This window comes from Physella acuta, unplaced genomic scaffold (assembly GCF_028476545.2).
Source record: "Physella acuta isolate Inbredline_101_S28 unplaced genomic scaffold, ASM2847654v3 ptg000578l, whole genome shotgun sequence".
NCBI lineage: Eukaryota > Metazoa > Mollusca > Gastropoda > Physidae > Physella > Physella acuta.
Genome location: NW_026732097.1, coordinates 221,774 through 242,560, shown reverse-complemented (window position 1 = coordinate 242,560; position 20,787 = coordinate 221,774). Strand labels below are relative to the sequence as shown.

The 20,787-nt window shown below is 32.1% G+C and overlaps 3 protein-coding genes across 5 annotated transcripts; 1 reads left to right on the top strand and 2 right to left on the bottom strand.

Annotated features, from left to right (window-relative positions):
* The first annotated feature begins 32 nt into the window (after window positions 1-32).
* On the top strand, window positions 33-8,048 carry LOC131946965 (cholinephosphotransferase 1). Its single transcript, XM_059308028.1, has 8 exons — window positions 33-492; window positions 2,783-2,930; window positions 3,081-3,222; window positions 3,519-3,603; window positions 3,814-3,948; window positions 4,565-4,723; window positions 5,058-5,183; window positions 5,409-8,048. The coding sequence occupies exons 1-8, from the start codon at window positions 202-204 to the stop codon at window positions 5,550-5,552; spliced, it is 1,230 nt and encodes a 409-aa protein (XP_059164011.1). The 5' UTR covers window positions 33-201; the 3' UTR covers window positions 5,553-8,048.
* A 123-nt stretch (window positions 8,049-8,171) lies between these two features.
* LOC131946951 (telomere repeats-binding bouquet formation protein 1-like) lies at window positions 8,172-11,909 on the bottom strand. Of its 3 annotated transcripts, none has more exons than XM_059308008.1 (7): window positions 11,226-11,909; window positions 10,381-10,431; window positions 9,953-10,096; window positions 9,531-9,601; window positions 9,364-9,441; window positions 8,945-9,103; window positions 8,172-8,686 (listed from the first exon to the last, which is right to left on the bottom strand). In XM_059308008.1, the coding sequence occupies exons 1-7, from the start codon at window positions 11,701-11,703 to the stop codon at window positions 8,489-8,491; spliced, it is 1,179 nt and encodes a 392-aa protein (XP_059163991.1). In that variant the 5' UTR covers window positions 11,704-11,909; the 3' UTR covers window positions 8,172-8,488. The 3 variants fall into 3 exon arrangements, with proteins under 3 accessions (XP_059163991.1, XP_059163992.1, XP_059163993.1); XM_059308009.1 differs by having other exon boundaries at window positions 8,172-8,683; XM_059308010.1 differs by lacking the exon at window positions 10,381-10,431.
* LOC131946954 (telomere repeats-binding bouquet formation protein 1-like) lies at window positions 11,772-17,574 on the bottom strand. Its single transcript, XM_059308014.1, has 13 exons — window positions 17,530-17,574; window positions 16,771-16,881; window positions 16,390-16,521; window positions 16,073-16,204; window positions 15,838-15,898; window positions 15,640-15,728; window positions 14,902-15,024; window positions 14,641-14,790; window positions 14,353-14,484; window positions 13,918-14,043; window positions 13,635-13,716; window positions 11,883-13,336; window positions 11,772-11,788 (listed from the first exon to the last, which is right to left on the bottom strand). The coding sequence occupies exons 1-13, from the start codon at window positions 17,567-17,569 to the stop codon at window positions 11,772-11,774; spliced, it is 2,649 nt and encodes an 882-aa protein (XP_059163997.1). The 5' UTR covers window positions 17,570-17,574.
* Window positions 17,575-20,787: the final 3,213 nt, after the last annotated feature.

Here is a 20,787-nt window from a genome sequence, read left to right as displayed (position 1 = left end):
TCATCGCATCGAGCAACAGTGATCGTACAATCAGAAATAGCTGTGTCAGAGGTCACATCCGGAAGGGCAGCTAATTGAGGGGGTGACGTGAAATGTGAAAACAAATTCTGACTACTTTTCTATTTTTACAAAAAAGTTCATTTTCTCACATAGTTAAGAAGTTTTAAATTAACATCACTCGCCAGCAATTTTTTTCACACCATGGCGGCATCCGCTGGTGCCTCCGTTATTCCTAGGAAGGATGGATTTTATGATAAATACATACGCAATTACCAAATTCTTACACAAACACAGCTGAAAAAATTAATGGAGCACAAATACAGCGCCGAAGGAACGTCAATTATTGAGCCTCCAATGCAGATATTTTGGAAGTGGGTAGTGGAACAGCTTCCCCTCTGGTGGGCTCCTAATGCAATTACAATTGTTGGCTTAATTGTCAATGTTATGACAACACTTATTCTAGCATTTTACAGCCCTGACTGCAAGCAAGAGGTGATTATCTTTTTTTTTAATTTTTTGTTTTTGTTTTGACAACAACAAAGATATCTAGATCTAGATCTAATTGTTTAAATAAATTTTCTAGAGATTCTACTAAAAAAATTAAATGGGCCCATAAATTAAGCCTGAATACTGTGAATAGGGCCTACTAAATTAGGGCGACCTAGGCCGCTTGATTATGATTATTATAAATTAGGCCTTGCATGGCCTAATAAATCAAAATGATGTCTGCCTAACTACTTATTACTTTTCATAATTATTTGCTAACTGCCAGTAATCTAATAGGGACGGTGCAGCCTAGCTATACAGCACTAGACTGCTATACTGCTAACCCGATTGTCCTAAGTACAAATCCATGTTCAATTCAGCAAAATGTTCCTTAGTCCATTAAGCTCTGATAGGTACCTAACGTACGTTAGGGAAAATAAAGGCTGCTGGGAAAAGTGCTGACCACCCTATCTCTTCATATGATGAGGGCACAGAAACAGATGAACTCTACTTTATCTGCCCCATGTAACATGTGTCTTGGGCACGAATGGGAAAAGATGATGATGATGAGTAATCTAATAGCTAATGCAGTTTTTTGAAAAAAGATACCTTCATTGTTGCATTATTGGATTCTAGTATAACACCTACCATAAAATAGATAGGCATTAAGTTCTATAATCACCAGCCTAGTTTTGTATGCCTACATGAAAGATTAATTGATGGTTGCTGGATCTTTTTTTACATATTAGTCTTTGTCAATGAGGCTGGGAAAAGAAAGGAGGGAGTAACACTAGAATGAAAGAAAATACTGCTAGTCTTGCAAATCTTTTTTATTATTTTCAGTTGCATAGCCAGGGGCGTGTTATAAATCATTTAAATTTTTTGCTATAATTTCATAATTACAGTAGTACAGATTGTTAGCATTACATTACATTAAACTTAAAAATTCATTCTTTACTAACCAAAACAAAATTTTCTTGTCAGAAATCCTAATATCATTGAGTGCAGGTTGAGACGGTGCAAACAAGAATTGAAACTGTTAAAATAAGGAAAACAAAAATCGCAGTTAATTTTTCAAACTAATGTTAAGGTTGATAAGGATAATTGTTCGCCAAATATTTTTTATTATAATAATTTTTGTATTCCCGAACATGACTAAGACGACACATAACATTTGGCAGTAAAGGTGATTTATGAATATATATTTCAGCTTGTTTTATTTTTCTTCAGATTTAAATTGCCTAGTTGTAGTCTTATTTTCTTGTGAGTTTTTTGTATAGTTTCTCCTAGTCTTTGTTTCTTTGGGAGTTTCTAATCCTCTTTGTTTTCAATTATCAATAGTTCTCAGATGTTTTTATTGTGAACATACCTCAATACCTTTTGATGTAAAGTTTCTATAGTATATTATTTGTTCATAGAAGTTGTTAAAGAATTGTTAAAAAGCTTAAATCTACTTTAAAGTTTACTTGCTAAATATTTGTACTTAAATCTACTTTCTGTGTTACTTCTCCCAAATCACTACAGTGCTGATAACATTGTTTACTTTAGGCTTGTGTTGCCTAAGGAAAGCAAATAAACTGCTATAGTTAAGCTGCACATCTCAGATGGAAATCAATGTTACACAGCTGTTACTTGTTGTTCTAGGTTAAAGGTTATCTGTGTTATAAAACCTTAATTTGCATACAATTCAATTTTTTTTTTAAATGAGCTAGATCTAGATCTATTATATCAATCCTTAGACACAGTTAATTTATATTACTTTGCAGTTTATAAGCTTCCATCAAATTAGTAATAGTGACAAGATGTCTTAAAATAAATAGAAAATTTAAACTTACACTGTTTCTTTAGTACACTTCTTTCCCATTTTTAGCTATTTGTTTCCTTAAAAATGAGTCTCAATCCAAAAAAAATTGTTATCTCTGGTTTCCCCTCTTTATGTTAAGCTGAAAGTGTGAGAACCACTGATGAACTCTTTGGTTACTTACTTTACTTTTAAACATTTTGTATTTAAAAAACAGACTAAATTAAACTATCTTGAATTTGAATATATCAAGAACTTTTAAATGTAAATTTGGCAAGTAGAACTCTCTATTTAGATTTTTTTTTAAATATGTAGGCCTATGATGATATATATGGCAAAATCAAGAGATTCACTTCTCTACTTCATTATGTTAATTGTGATGGTGTATTTTTTTTTAATAAAATTATTGTTTTTCATGAAGAATAAAAGAAGTATTTAGATGTTATTCAAATAAAGACCTTTGTGCTTTATAACTTTAATAATGCATTTTTTCAGGCACCTAGATGGGCTTATTTTCTCAGCTGTCTTGGACTGTTTGTATACCAAACTCTTGATGCCATAGATGGGAAACAAGCTCGAAGAACCCAGTCTAGTTCTCCCCTAGGAGAGTTGTTTGATCATGGCTGTGATTCCATATCTACTGGTATGCTTGCTTTATGCATTACTACATTAATGTGGCTTAGTTGTTGTTACGAATACAACAATACTTTTAAAAAAATAATCCATTTCAACCATAAATCTTCTCAAAATGAGTTGTGGTACATGTATATCTAACCTTATATGCTAATTTCAGGTACTGTCATATTGGGTGCTAGTATAACAATGCAGTTGGGGTACACACCTGGATGGTTGTTGTTTGAAAATCTGGCAGCTTATGTTTTATTTTACTGTGCACATTGGCAGACCTATGTGTGTGGCACATTGAAATTTGGAAAGTGGGTATTGCTTCTTTTCTTTAGTCTACAATAACATGACATAATTTAATTAGATCACAAAATGAAATTTTTAAAAGTTTTAAAGTTCTAAAGAACTGGCCCTGAAGAGTGTGTCTGATATCAAACATTTTCTCTTACTATAACAAAATAATTATTGTATCTGTTTCCTTTGTAATAAAATATTTTCCTAGTTACTATTTACACTTGTTCCCATAGTCACATTTTATAAATCATTTCATCAATGTCATCAAGTCTCAATCAGGATAGTTGTGTAATAAATGTTGCCAATTTTTCAGAATTGATGTCACTGAAGGACAGTTGATGGTTATGCTTGTTTATTTTTTGGCAGGAGTTTTTGGTCCACAATTCTGGTCATATGAGGTCAGTATTAAGTGCTGTTGATTAGTAAGTAAGCTTAAGTACTTGCTCACTCATATTTTGTTCATAGATAGTTTTAAACCTTTGATTCTACAAGTGAGAATTGGTTTTTATTTTTAACTATAAACTTTTTGCCACATGGTGTTTGCAGTTGAAATTAAAAGGCTTAGAACTTTTGAAGGCTGAACATGAATTTGTTTTCTTTCTCAACAGCTACCTCTCGTTCATATAGAGTTGAAAATGCTGCCAATTTACTTCAGTCTACTGGGGGCAGCACTTCAAATGACATCAGCATTTAAAGTTATACTTTTACAAGGGGGTGTTGGAAAAAATGGTTCAACTGTTGCGGTATGTTTAATTCTTTCTTGGAAAAAATTCCTTACAACTGTCTACGTATTTAATAAATAATTTAGTTTTTTTTGTGCAAAATACATTAGGCTTAACAAAGAAATTAAAATTTATGTAGACCAGTAACTTAAAACTTCGCCCTTTACTGCCCATATGCACAGGACATTTTCTTTTTTGAAGCAGCCATACTGTGTATAGGAATTTAATTTCCACACAATAAAGGTATTTTGCAGATAGCGCTAGAAGCGAGGGTTTTTTTTTATTGTTCTATCTCGAGCTTTTTTTTTTTAATTTATGGATTTTTTATCTTTTTTTTTGTTAAATATACCAGCGTATTTCAAAAATATATTTTTTTAATTGTTGAAAATTAGGTTGCCATTTCACTCCAGAAAATGCTTTGAATGCCTGGGCAGTAAAGGATTAAACTTTATTTCAATATTTTTACTTACATACAAGGTGCAGATAATAGAATTTATTTAAATTAAGTCTTCTGATACCATCAGGTTTAATGCTTTAAACATTTCTTAAACTGTTATATTTTAATTTTAAACATGTTTCCAAGGTAAAATTAACAAAGAGTAAAGTTGATTAATGTGTTCTTATACTTTGTTTACAGGGTACCAGCACCATTTTTCCTGTTGTTCCCATAACTGTTGTAGTCTTGTTAGCTTTTATGATCCAACAGAAATCACCTTCTATGTTGTTTGAAAATAACCCTTGCCTCTTTCTGCTAGCATTTGGATTTCTAGCAGCTAAAATTACTAATAGACTTGTGGTTAGTATATTTTTATTTGTTTTAAATATTTGATATACCAATTTATTTACAGCAAATCAATTTTAAGATTAAACCTTTGAGGGTTTATTGGGATGCAGTAGTTGAAAATAAGATGATATATTTTTTAAAATTCTGGTAAAATAATTTTTTTAAATATTAAATACAAGGTCATTAGACCACTTTTTAAATAACATTAAAACTACACTCTACAGTTATATTTTTTACAGCTACTGTATTGTAGCAAAGTTTCATTATAAATAAAGAGAATCATTGTGTGCATGTTTTTTTTCTTCTCAAGATTTTATCTTATTTCTTTCTCTTTGTTTATCTATAGGTAGCTCACATGACTAAAAGTGAAATGGATTTTTGGGACACTGGTCTACTAGGACCAGGAGCACTTTTCCTAAATCAATATTTCAACTGTTGGTTGAATGAATATTATGTTTTATGGCTCTGCCTGGTAAGTTTTATTTGGCTGCCACATTTCATCAGCTAAATTATTACATAATGGTCACCATATTGAAAGTCTGAATTTTCTCATCCAGATCAGTATTGTATGCTCTAAAATATTTCAATACTTATGTTAACACTATATTTGAAATACTAATTAAATATAAAAGCAGTATGTTTTCAATACCACACCATCTAAAAATAATGTATTTCAAATATTTTTTCTTCTCTTCAGCTGTGGGTTACATTTGATATATTGAGATACTCAGCCAGTGTATGTCAAGAAATCTGTGAATATCTTCAGATCTACTGTTTCACCATAACATCTAAGCCTCCTTCAAATAAAAAAAATGATACAAAAAATGGTGTCTTTAGTTAAAAGTTTTTGAACAAGTTGGACCACGTAATTCATGTATTATTCAATAAAACTTAATTTATCTGTATATTTATGTAGCTAATTTCCTCATATATGTATTTTAAGTTGTGGCGTGGTACATATGTAGATTAGTCCCTCTGTTGAGCAATCAGATGTTAAAAGTGAAACATCATTCCACTTTGTTCATTTAAAAATTCTTTAAATACGACACTGTGTACATCTTTATTTTTAAGAATAGGCCAATGTGTGTTGTAAAAGCAATTAGGTATATATATATATATATTACTTTTTTATTGACCTGTTTATATATTTGTTAAAATTTATTTAATTTCAAAGCACAAGAATTATTTTTAAGGGAGCTAGAAAATAGTTGGTTTTCAAAATTAAAGCTTTAACTATACATTTCATTTTTGTTATCAAATAGAATAAATAATGAAATTTAGAACAAAAGGAAGTGTAACTTTACGAAGAAATTAATAAACAACAAACTTACAATTGGATAATCGTATTGTATTTATTTTATTTTTTAAAATTTTAAATTCAGGAACACTTCAATTTATTTTTGCTTTTGTTGTTAATTTTAAAATTAAACTGCCTTCAAGTGGACATTACTTTTGCTAAATGACTAAAAATTAACATTTTTCTTGCTTTTATATCTAGAACAATAGGCATTTAGTCAATCTGAAGTTTAAAAGCTTTTGTAACACTAGTCTTAGGGATCTCTAGTTGTTTTCTAGATGGTTTTCTGTGAAGTGACTCAGGATTTTAATTAGTATCTCAATAATGTATAATTAAGCAATTTAAAATACATTAATTTAATGTAATCATGACATTTCTTTATAAATAATCAAATGGAATAAAAAATCCAAATTTATTTTTAAAAACTGGTGTTTTATAGCAATGCAAGATTAGAATACTTTTATGTTATGAAAAAATATACCTTCTTATTTACTCATTTTCTTTTTAATACCATTTTAGTTTCATTTATTTCCTTTTTCAGGATTAATTATCAAACTAAGATGTTAAATAATTAGTATTCTCTCACAAAAATCAATAAATGATAGTTCTCTTGTTTTTAAGCTTTTGGTATTATTGAAGTCTTTAATATATAATCTTTTTCTTGTTAACTCTGCTAACATGTACGACAATAATTTCAAAGAAAGCCTTCAGATCTTAAATTTTATAATTCAGCACTTTGCTTGTAGATCTACAAGTTTAAAAAAATTACAGACCTACAGCCTTTATTTTTAACAGCTCTCCCAGAAATGAAAAAAATTGAGCCTTGTTTTTGTCATGTATGTTTTACCAGAAATGTAACAAATTATTTTAGAGAAATTGCGCTTAAAATTGAGGATTAAACAGCAACTTCAACTGACAGTGGGTTATGTTTTACATAACTACTATGTTCTTTTATAAAGGTCTTAAATATTTTTTTATTCATAGAATGGCGTAAGTAGTTTTCTGATGAGGAACAGTAAAATGAATAGTTTTGGATTTAAAAAAGGCTCTTGGTTAGCATTCAGTGAAAAAATGTGTTATAAATGGATGAACTAGATTAATTAAATTTAGTAATATCTACTTATCTTTACCATTTTTTTTTGCTAAAATATTTAAACTTTTGTATTTGTCTATATCTATTCAATTACTGGGTTTATAGCTTTTTAATCAGAAATCTTCTGATTCTAATAAAATACAGGTTCATATATGAATTCATTATCAAACAAAATATGAATCTCTGAACTCTTAAGGAATTTGCAATAACATTTTTTATAGGTTTGTAACTTTTGTTAGTAAATTGTTAAATGTAAACTTTCTGTTAACTTGTCAGTATTTTGTAAAAGTCCTCTCTGCTGAAGACATTTTATACATTTACAAATCATGAAGCATTAATTTATTACATTGAGTCATTTTCAGACAGTTGCCAATTGAAGTCAAATACATCAACTCCTTTGTTCCACCTCCAACATCCCCTAATTCTTTCTGTCTCTGTATATTTATTTGCCTTACCTTATACAAGTTGAACCTTTATTAACATAACTGCATGTCATTCTAACATTGACCTCAAACATTCTAGTTATAAAACTACAATGTGAATTTCCCATTGGATTGTTTTCGTTACATCAATTTGCATTCACTTCATTCAGTGTTTTTAGAGCTTATCCCAAGAAAATGCAGTATGGTATAGGCAGCTTCCATAAATAATGCCCAGAGTTAATCCTTCCTATAGTTTGGTGGTGGGTAAATCTATTTATGTATATAGAGTGATATGCTTTGTAAACCCCCATACACAGATGGCATTTACCCCTAGCATTTAAGGAAGCTGCACTAGTATAGTTTTTGTATAACAATATTTGAAGACAAAGTTATAAAGATTCTAAACATTTCAAGGTTTAAGACTTGCTCTAGTATAATAGGCAAACACATTGTAATATGGATTACTGTTTTTCTTAATTTCATATACTTCATCAGTGTGTCATAAATAAACATGGTCTTATTTCCTATTGGTTTTTGTTGTTATTCATGAATAATTATTAAAAGTACAATATAGGCCTACACAGCAAAAAAAAAAAAGATTTTCAAGTTATTTTATTCAAGACAACTTTTTTAACAAAACTGGTTTGAACCTAGACAAAGCTAAAATATTCAGCTTGGCTAACTATCTGACAGACTTGTCTGTTCTGTATCACAGTTTTAAGTTTTTGCATATGACTAAAATAATGAAAACAAGTACAGCATTACCTGGTAATGTAACAGGTGTTTTTAAAGATTTAAGTTAAATTCATTAAGAAGACTAGAAAATGTGCTCTTTGTTATCAAAGAAAACTTTGAAAATTTTAAATAAAGAAACTAATTTTTTTAGATGAACAAAATAAAACGTACAACTTATGTCTGTTTTAACTTATAATAAACCTAAATTCATCTTATGTGGCATGAATAAATTAATTAGCTTTATTTATCAGTCTCCATTTATCTCTTAAATCAGATGAAGAACGACCTGGAAGAAATTTACCCTCTGCTAATATGGCTTTCCAGTTGTACCCAAATGTTTTGACACCTCTCTTTAAGCGTCTGATTTCACACATTGAGAATGGTTTCTGTGACCTTCTGTGTTTGGATTTAATTTCTTCACTTGTCTTCTGAAACAGTCAATGTATTTTATTTCTTAAGCTGTGAACAGAATATATATGAATGACAAAAAAAAAACATTTATCAGCCCATCAATTATTTAATATCTACAATCTAAGCACACTGAGTTATTTTCTTTTGATATTCTACCAAATTTATTATATCTGGGCTTTTTGAAAACTTGCTTTATTACTTCATTGCTCTTATGTAAAATAAATATACCATATCTTCAGGTACTTCATCAGTAGACAAGTAAAAACTAGACTCACCATTAACCTCTTATATTTATCTTTCAAATCAACTGCAGTGCGAGTAGGATGAAACTCATAGGTACATAAAATCTGATGCCAGCAGGTTCCCATTTTAGATACCCCTTCTATTAGATTCTGAATTTCTTTTTCTGAGTAAGCTATTCTGGGTCTGCGATGCTGAAGGGTAATTAAAAACAAAATTAAAATTTTGAACAAGGGAAAATTACATGATTACTCGATTGCAGTTAAAAGTTAATGTGTTTCTAAGGCCATGATATTTGTGATAGTTTAATGACCAGATGTTAGACCCTCGTCATTTACCAGTTATGCTAGATCATAACTCTAATCAAAATAAATATATTTTTTTTTGTTTTTTTTTAAATTTACGAAAGAAAAAACACTTTTATTAATATTTGAGTTATATCATAAAATGTAACCTCTATTAAGTGTTCCCTCTTTTTAAGTGCATTTCTAACTGAAGTGAGTGACACATCAGGACAAACAGACACATCTGACTGCAATTTAAAAAAAGTAAATTCAAATATTTTTTAAGCAGGTTACAAGAAAAATAATGTATCATTTCACTATTAATTAAATGCCTTACCTTTTCACTCTCTGATGTAAAATGGTATACATCTTCTCTACATGGGCGTACACTTTTTTCTTTGTATGGGGCTTTTTCAAAATAAATGTATTTTATCATGTTGCACATAAATATAAATCAAAAGATATAAAAACTTGTATCTGATAACAAATTAGAATGATAAATGTGAAATAAAATAAGGTTTTACAATGATGTTTAAGGAAATTTTTTTTTTAAGGTTCTGAAAATTCTTTTTCAAAGTTTGGAAACAACAATAAACTATATTTCCAGGAGTTACAATTTAAAAAGCAAGATAAATTCATTTTATACTATGAGGAAGTTTGAACAGCAACTGTAATAAAGGTTTGAATTTTTAAAAATGAGTCATTGTTATGGCTTAGATGGTTATCTTAATTTTAATATGAAAGAGATTGTTGAATTACCTTCAGGCTTCTTGTTTTGAACAATTTTTTTAATAAATTCTCGTTCCTGTTGTCTGAGAGATCGGTGGTAACTACAAGTATAGGCACTTGTTTCTATAGCAATGTTGAGTGTCCTACTATTTAAATCTGAACCAGACTTGCATCCTGGATGAAAAAAAAGAAGGGACATCTTAGGAAACTATAATAAAGTGGGCTTGTATCAATTAAATTGAGTAATCTGGAGTAAATATAATTAAGAAATTAAAAAATAATTAAGTTACACTCAAGACTTGGTAATCATTATGAATAAATGCTAGTATGTTTGGGTTTTAATAGCTACCACTACAAAGGCCTTGTTACTAGCCTATTCTAACCCTGAACACTTAAATAACTTCGTAAGCTGAATAGATGCCTAAAGTCAAAAGAATGATAAAAAAAACTAATGATACCAGGACATAAGGAGTTTACTGAGTGAACATCATTCAATGACTTTTTTCTACCTGCAAAGTAAGATTTGTGTTAACAAGATCAAATCAATATATAAATAAACCCTATATTATAATAAATTTGGTTTTGTGCTTTGTAGACCAAGAAGAAAAATCAGTATCTCTAAAAATACTTTTTAGTTAGGTATAGAAATTGGTAGATCTATTTTGTTAATTTAATTGTTAATTAGAATACCTTAAGTAAAATTTAAGGTCAAATTATGAAAACTAACTTTAATTATGTATAATTAATAATATTATATTATAATTTAATTATATAATTAAGAGAGCAGTCTGTAGTTTCTAACACTGAGTGTTATAATGTTAAGAAAGATCTGTAATTTTTAATCTAGATTGGATTGATATAGGGTGGTTAAGAACAAAACAAAGGACATTTCTGTTTTCAGCGCTAGAAATCATGCTGGCTTTGTGAGTGGTATTTCATATTTCCGCTGGTGAATACACAACAAAAGACAAGATGAAAGATTGGTCAGCAGGCTAAACATACATGATGCCTCTATAATGTTTTAGATTTACCCCACACGTCATTCCCATAGAAGAAAAACATTTAGGATTAGGGAAAACTACAGTCAAACCTGTTTGTATCATGTTGGTATAATTGTCTTTTAGAAGAATGCCAAGCAGACAGTTATTTTTAAAGAGCAAGGCACAGGGTAGGCATAGGCATAAGCTAATTTCAGTGATTTCCCAAAAAAGTGGAAATTATTTTTTTTAAAGTAAGATTATTTAACTTGTGCCCAAAAATGTGGTATTTTTTATGTTGATCTGCATTATATTATTTCTCTCACCTTTGCTTTGTGATACTTGACAAAGTGGGGTGGAAAGCTTTAAGTTATGAATTTCAGAATCCTTAAACCTTGGTGTTTTCGGCTCTGTCCTAATCCCATGTAAAGATAAAGAAGGTATAACTTGTGCAGGGCTTGAGTTATTGGAGTAATGTGAACCACGATGTTTGTCATGTGAACTATGACCTTTAAGGCCAAGTGTACTCATATTATCAGTGTGATCAGACATCAAGGAACTAATGCCACTAGTTTCAGAACAATCAATCAAACTTCTGTTTGAATGTTGCTTCCGTTTCTTATTAGCCAGCATTTTTAAGGCCTGGTCAAACTCTGACAGAGCAGGGGATGGTGGGATCTGTAAACCAGGGCAGGTTGTAGAAGTTGGATGAACTGGTTGAGGACAGGTTGATGTTCTCCGCTGGGTTTGTGCATAGCGAATGTTCATTGTACGCTTTTTGGAGGAGCTTGGTGTTTGTAGCATAGGTGTTTGAGCTGGCTTGAGAAAAAGGTTATCATCATGTCTAGGGTTCCCAGTTTTAGGGCCTATGGTTATATCCTGTGAGTCTCTTGCAGTAATATTACATGGCTTTGGTGGGCTGGTAATTTTAGATGAACTGAATTCTTTACTCAATGTTGTGTCATTAGAGATGATTTTCTTACTTAGATCATCTTCTTCTACAAATTTGTTACTGGTCAACATTTCATTATGTTTGTCTTGTAAAGAATGAGACAAATTTAATGCTACAGCATTTAAATCCTTTCCAGCTAAATTTAAATCAGATGGACTTGCCTTGTTCCCTGCTGTAAGACCTGTATTAATAGAGGCATTTGATGTTGACTTGATATTTTCACTTATATCATCATATGCAGGTTCTATATGAGCTAATGTTATGGCAGAACTTTCTGCTTTATCATTAGAGTTCATATTAGGTTTAGGTGTGAATAATGACAAAGATGTTAGAAAATTAGATAATGTCTGATGAAGCTGGCCCACAATGTATAGTGGATTCACTGAAATGTTTGTTTGGGATTCACCAGCACTGATTTCAGTGGTGGGTTTCAGCAGACTGGAGTTCACGGTTCTCTCATTACTAGCATCATCAGTCTGGTGTAGATGTTGTGATGGTACTGGGGAGCCACACTGACCAGCACCTGGGTTAGCATCAGATGGTTGATTGGATGGAGAAACAGACAATTGATTTCCTCTTCCAGTACAAGACTCTACATCTGTGTCCTTGTATCTGTATCTTGGTGAGTGCAAGCTTTCATGTGAAATGGAAGTGTTCGAATTGGGAAAATTATTCCTTAAATTGAAGTACTTGTTTGAATCAGTATCCTTTCTTTTACCATTTACCAAATATTGTTTCTTGTTAGAAGCTACATCATCATTTAAAGTATGTATGGATCTACTTTCATAACCTGATTGTGGCATACTCAAGTTGCTGTGTTTATTATTGATATTCAAATATTGATAATTTTCTTTCTTACTACATGTGCTGTGTCTGTCATTTAACCCAGGTATTTCTCTGGAACAATGGGATTCTTTTCTTTTGCCTGTGTTTTGAAAAGATGGTGCACTGGAGATTAAATGCTTTTTATAGCTCTCAAGATGTCTTAGACTGTCACTGGTGTTGTGGATGGGTCTGTCAAAGCCAAGAAAACTTTCATCATCTTCTGTCTTCTGTTCCATGAAATTCGGTAGACTTAAGTTAGGCTTTTTATAATAATGTTGATGCTGGTAGTCTTCTCTGCTGCTTGTAGCTTTAAAGTGATTTTGAGGCAAAGAAACTTCTGAATTAGAAGGTGAGAATTTGGAACCCAGTGCATGGGACTTATGATAAACTCTTTGTGCTTCACCACCAGTACTGTGTTTTGATGATGTGCTCTGATGTTTTAAAGCTCTGTCAGAGTTAAAGTCTTCCTGCCTGAATGGTTTCCCTGGGTAAAGCTTACTAACATCTCTATGATTTGTTGGTAGTCTATCCATGTTGGAATGCTCATCTGTTCTTTCACCCTGTCCCAGAAAGCTGAGAAGGTTGGTCAAGTTTCCCAGTGAGTCCAGTTGGTCTAGTAGTGCATTACATTTTTTGGTGGCTAGTGATGAAAGCTGATTGCTGTGGGTTATAAGGGGGAAAACGAAATATAAAACACAAGCTTGCTTAATGGATACTAAAAATAAATAAAAAATAAACCAAGAAGTAGATATAACTGATGTCTATAGCAACTGGTTAGGTATGGAAAGTGTTCCCAGTGCAATACTAAGCCACACTTACAAAAGATGTTCTCAGTTACGTACCAAGCTAAGCATCACAAATACAGATGGATATAAATATAAATACATATCATTTTTTTTCTGGAGCAAGACAATTAAAATCTAGGTCTGCCACTTAAATTTTAACCAGGCCTACCAACCTTGGTTCATTTGAGTTGTCATGTTTTGATTCCTGTCTTGATTCTAAACCTGGTTTTTCATAGTTTTTCTCATGAGAGGAATCTGAAATCAATTTCATTTTATCAGCTAATTTGTTACCTAGTGATAGATAAAATGTTCAATCTTTTACGTTATTCAACAGTTGTGAACAATCTTTAATAACTGCTTATTTTTATTTAACATTATTTACATAACTTTTTAAAGTTATAAAATGAACAATAATCTTGTAATGAATGTTTACACAAATCTATGGGCTTACTGTACCTGTTGTTTTGCTGATGGTTAGAATATACTTTATTGTTTTAAAGAGTTCTTCATCTTGGGTCTCAGTCAAAATGTTGACCAGCAAGCTGTAACCACGACCTTCACTGACAAGTGAACAAGACTCTTCTAATAAAAAAATAAAAAGATTTTATATTAGCAACTTTACAATATGACCCAGTGAAATTAGAAAAATTAGATTCTATAGCACATAATAGTTAATCAGTATCAAGCCATGTAGGATTTCTTTGGGTTCACTCGGCTCAAAAGTTATATGAACAAGTCTGGAAATTAAAAGGAGCAGCTAAACATAATACTAGCCAGATTAATAACAAACAGACAAGCAGATAAAATCTACATCCTCACATATAGCTTATTACCCTATGAAGAAAACTATGTCAACACACGAGCCACAAACAGAATATTCTCTCCCCTTACTTGTTGACTCCAAAATATGAGCTAATGTTAAGACAACAACTTGAGTATCATTTTGGTCCAAGTCTCTTTTATCAAGGACGTCAAGTATAACTGGGATGATTCCCAACTTCTCAGCCTGCTTGCAGGCTTTCTCTGAAAGTTAAAACAAAAAAACTTATACAAATTAGTCCACTTCTTCTTATATACATGTTTTACTATTGCAGTACATTTTTAAAAACATCACTGTTTACAAACTGTTTTCAATTAAGAATTAAATTTCAAGTAACCAAATGAGCCAAAGATGATTACCATTTTCAGCAAGACATGCATCAAGGGCAGCAACTCCAGAAGCCAAAAGCTTATGATCAGGGATGGCTAAGCTACTATACAGCTGCTTTTTTATGAAAGTTATTAGAATCTCAACACCACCACATTTCCTTATCCTTTCTTGGTTAGAAGCTTCAAAATAAAAAATGTATTATTATGTAAATGAAAGTTACATAAAATCTAAAAACTATTAAAATACTAATTCACAACAATGAACAAAAAGTAAAAGACAAAACTTTCTACCATTGTTGGCTACCACTAAGCCTAAAAGGAAAAGTATGTGGCGAACAGATTCATGTTCTGGATCATCACAAAGAAACTTAAGCACATGTGGCAACACACTGCAGCAAACTTGCTGATATTTGTCTGAAGAAAACCAGAAAAAAAATAGTTAAACAAAATTTGTATGCTAAATAATAGCTTTTAAATGTACGAGCCGGCCCGCGGCATAACATACGCCGCTATTTAGTTGTTTCTAATTTTCAATAATTCATAATTTGTGAATTCGACAGTACCAACGCTGACACTGAAAATATTTCTTTAAAACACTATAAGTAGCTCGTTAAGGACCATAACCCCCCCCCCCCTTCCTTCCCTCCCCCCCTCCTCCCCCCCCCCCCCCCCTACGTTTAAAATCGTTGGCTCTGCTTGTAAACACTTAGAGTGAACACAGCTCACTAAAACCATGTAGGGGTGGGGAGGTAGGGAGAGCGTTTGCAGCTTGTTTTCTAACGGCTCGAAGAAGAGAATTATATATATAGAAGATACTTCTTATACAGTACTAAAATTAAATTTTATTCAATCTTTAATAAATGTTCCATTAAAATAAGTATTTAATACTAGCTATATAAAATAAGCCTGCATAACAATACATGGATTAAAAATCTACCAATTAATCTGGGTGTGAAATATCATGTATATAACTTATATCGATGTGCATGCTAAAAAGTATGACTTAAAAAGAAAAATGAAAACACCAACCATTTTGGGGGTTGTTGACACACACACCAATAGCTTTTGTAAAAACTGACCACTTGTTGTCATCATTGCATCTCTCCTCAACACAGTTTCTAAGGTAAATTTTGTTATAAAAAAAAATAGTTCGTTGTGGGTAATGTTGCACAAATAGGCATTTAACTCTCAACAGATATTTTATTTTAAAGTTCAGTACACTGATACCTTAATAAATTTAGCAAGTCTTGCAGGCATTGGGTCTCATATGCTAAACTCTGACCTTTTCCTGTAAAATTTGAATAATTAATTTAAAAGTTTTCTTTGCTTTTTATATTATCTACTGCTGTGAATTTTAATACACTTATAATAATTTTTATTTATCCTATAAGATTTACAAGAAAAAAAGTGAGTTTAAAAGTTGGCATTTGAGTAGCAGCGAAAAAATCAACAATTTCCTCACCACTTCCACTAACTACACACGCCAATAAAAAAGAAGCTGACTGCAGGATTTTACTATCACTTTCACTCTCTGACAACAGGCAGTGTAGAACTTTAAGCACAGGATTACTCAAAAGAATGTTCTGTGAGGTCACTTCATGGAAGACAAAAACAAAAATGAATAAAATGTTTAATGCTTTAAAACTTTCTACAAATAAATTGTCTTCAGAATTTTTACTTTTATTTTTCACTTTAAATATACCCACCAAAATTATTTTATAGGAATCTTAACAAATGTTCTACCCATCACTGCAAGTAAGATAAATTATTGTTACATACCATTTTGTTTCACTGCACAAGCTAAGCAGTAGAGTACACCTGGAACAGCTATAAGTGGACAATGGCCTTGCACAAGCAAGTCGGTGAGTACATCTAAACCACCCACAAGACGGAAGTAATCCTGTGAATCAGCTAAAATATACAACTGTTAGTCATTTTGTGAATTTATTTAATTCGGAATCATAACTACAGCTTAATTAAAGAAAGTTTGTAACTGTTCATAATTCTTTATTTTGAATAGGCTGTTTTGATTATAAATGTTTTATTTTAACAAATGCAAATTTACTTGTTTATAAATGTATTTATTCATTAACTGTTACTAATTCATTACATTACACAATTGGCCTAGTTAAATTATTCTAATTTAGTATTTACACTTACTAATAGTGCAGAAAATTGTGGCAAGTGCATTTAATGCCTGATGAAGAATAGATGGATTACAACCTTGACATTTAACATTCTCAAGTAGAGTAAGTATATCAGTTTGTGTCTCTAAAAGAAAAACATTAGTATATTTTAATAGGCCCCGTAAATATATTTTCATTTATCATTAAATGTAGATCTAAATAGTTATTCTATAAATTAAACAATAAATTATAATTAAGAGGTAAAACCTGATGGAATATGCATGAATAAAGAAAATTAAAGGTGGGGTTCTCTAGGGAATATATGTGACTTTGGATTGTTCTTATAATCTTATAAATACTTAATATTTATAAGAAATTTCAAATAATTTTCAAATTCTAAATCAACTCTATCAAGAGTGTTTGCAGATCCTTGACTTGTAATCAAGACAAGAGCCTAGACTACATGATCTAGATCTAGATCTGGAATCTAAGTCTAGACCTAGACTAGCTATAATTAATAAATTATTATATAGGGCCTATATTACTAATTAGGTCTAATTATAAATTATACTAATTAATTTGTGAGACAAATAAAATAAATATTTAGAAATTGAAGAATAAATCTGATTAAATCTGAAATTCTAATAAATTAAAATTAGGCCTAATTTCAACTTGTCTATTTTAATCATTGATTACATTTTGATTTAGATCTATACTCTAGATCTAGAATCTATGTCTAGTACTAGAATCTAGTCTAGTCTAGATAAAGTAGAAATCTAATTTTAAAATTTACCAAATTCAAGTGTTTCACAAAATTGCGGGTCATCTTCCATGTCAACATCGGTGTTTACTTAGATCTATTACTTTTTTTTTAACTTGTAGTTTTAGAGCTAGATCTATATCTTACTAAGATCTAAATCAAGATCTATAAAGATTATATCAAATTTAATTATTCACAATTAACTTGTAGATAATAGATCAAACGAGAAAAATAAAATATTTAGATTAGATCTACATTGTAGATTTGTAAAGATTCGTCGACTGCTACTTTTGATAATACAAGGGAGGCTACCATCAAATTTGTAAAAAAAAAAAAAATCAAAATAGATCTAGAAATACACGGAACAAATATTAGCACTATTAAATTAGTGCTCAGTCAATGGCGGTGCTGAAGCGCGGGGCCCCTTCAAGCGCGGGCAGTGGCGTAGCCAGGATCGTCTCAAGGGGGGGGGTTCCAATTTTTACCCAGGGACAAACTTTCGATTTGCACCCCCCCTCAAACTTTCGATTTGCACCCCCCCTCAAACTTTCGATTTGCACCCACCCTCATACTTTTTATATATACCGAGAGGTCTATGGGGGGGGGGGGGGTTATGACCCCCCTAACCCCCCCTGCCTACGCCACTGAGCGCGGGGCCTTGTGGTACCGCCCCGATTGCCACCCCGTTAAGTACATAAGTACATCTGTACGTGTTGATCATCTTGACTCATACTAACGTTCTTGAAATTGTGTTTATTATCACTGTACATTTGTTTAGCTTCCTCTTACCCTCCTCCCCACCCCAAATATAGTTGCATAGAGTTTTCAACACAATCCATCTAAAGATATGTGCATCTACAAGATGCTTTAGGAAAATGTTCTAGATCTGCTGACAGGCAAGGGGGCTGCAGTTTCCCTTCCTGCTAGTATTTACATTTTGAAGATAATCTTAAAACCCAAAGTGAATAGGCCTCCGATATAAAAGAGGGGTGATTGAATTGAGCCTGACAACTCAAGCAAAGACTACACTCACTTATGAGCTAAGATCTGTAGGTGGTCGACGGTCTACATCCAACAGGAATAACACAAACGGGTAATGTACAGAGTTTCTTCCAGGCATCTCATCGGGGGGGGGGGCAGAGCCTCCCCGAAGAAAGTCTACCTTCCCCATCCCCCCCCCCCCCCGAAGGACATGGAATTTATTTATAAAACATACACTTTTACTAGTGTCACCTGACACTTTGCCCCCCGAAGAAAGTCTACCCCCCCCACCCACCCCCCCCCCCCCCCCCGAAAATTTCAAGTGCCTTCCCCCCCCCCCCCCCCTGGAAGAAACACTGCTTAAAATTCTTTGTTCAGTCAAGATATCCAGCTCGTGAGGTAGAAATTTGATTTTTAATGAGAAGGAACGGACACATATGAAAATAAATACTTGGAACAGTCTCTGCTTAAAAAAATGATAGCATGAAAGACTGTTGCTTGTGTCAGGACCTTTATTTAGTTTACCTTCAAATCATCTGTAACTATTTTAATTTTTTTCAGGGGTAGCAACAATGTAATCTCTTCGTTATAGAAAGTAATAAAGCGGTGGCCTCCCTTGACACGTGTTTTATTGACAGTTTTTCAAGAATTGGTCTGTAAAAACTATGATCAGGATTTGAAATATCTGAAAAAATAGTTCACAGAATGTGTGATTTTAAAACACTTGAGAAGCTGATTATATTTCTTTCCTTTTTTAACAAATGTGTGACAGGAATATTCCAAAAATTTATATTTATAAATTATAATATCACTCCATAATCATAGATGCTTGTTTTTACAATATTGACCAATCAGGGACGGAACTACAGTGCCGCCAGACCCCGCAATGCGGGGGGGTGGGGTGGGGGGGGGGGCGCACGCGTTCAGAGCGCCCACGGCAGACCATAATCAATGTTTTATAGTTCAATTTTTAAAAAATGTTCCTGCATTTTTTACTCGATGTTGTTTGTAAGAAGATTACTGTAGCTGCGGTTGGATTATCTTTATTCTATAGACAGTATCCCACGCTCTTGTATATTCTTTTCCCTTTGTTTTTATACGATTGTGAAAGCCGAGTCCTCTTTCTCCTACAATCAAACACACTGAGTTTTCGGCAAAATTCTTATGAAAAAAAATCCATTGCACGAGAGACCACTTCCATAACTTATTTCCCTTTTTTAGATTGTCAGATAGGGGTGCTCTTAAGTTCCTTTTAATAGATTTGTACTAAACAAATTAAAAAGCAATTACTTCTTTTAAATATTATTTTTTAAAAATATATACTAAAGAATGACATAGTACATAACGGGAAATGTATTTAAAATTAATAATATAAATACAATATATATATATATATATATATATATATATATATATATATATATATATATATATATATATATATATATATATATATATAAACATGACACGAGAAACCATTACACATACAGAGCTTTCACGTTTTATATTCTTTTGACCGACTCTATGATAGGAAATAATACAGCAGACATAAAATAAAAGAGTAATGTGTAAAACTATACCTTGAGCTGTCAACTCAACTCCCCACACCCATATCCCCCCCCCACCCCATCTCACCCAAAACGTATTATATATCCACCATGTTCTAGAGTTTATTTCTTATGTCACCCACATATATTTAAAAAATAGAATTTTTAATACGCTCGTGATGTTATAATTTTTAATATAATGTTCAGGAAATCTATAAACAAAATATGTTTTAAAAAAAAACCTGAACAAAGCTCACGAACACAAATCACCCACGCCACTTCAAGACCCCCCCCCCCCCCCCTCCCCCAATCCTTCTCACAATTTGTCGTTGTGTTACTTTGTTTTTAAATGTGTTTATTACTTATGCTTGGCTAGTTTGGCCATGCGACAGCCATTGTTGACGTCTGCGCCATATGGCCAAGTCCGACAACCGGCCCGTCACCTTCGACCCCTTCTGCGGGCAGTCGCCATAATTGGCGTTCTGCGCAATTGGCTCGCGCCTCACGCCGTCCTAATGGACCCAGTGCTGGATTTAGTTCACGGATTTCTAGTCCGGACTTGATCGCACCTTTCTGACTAACAAAATCGTCTATCATGGTTTGAAATAACTAAAGAAATGATAAAGTCAACTCGAGTCATTACAAACAGAGGAACACTGGCGCATTCATATATGGCTTTTGTACCTTATGCTAAGTTCTTAAAACGGATATGCAGTTTCTGGAGAACCTTGACCTTTCCTAAAAAGACCACAACGACCCATTA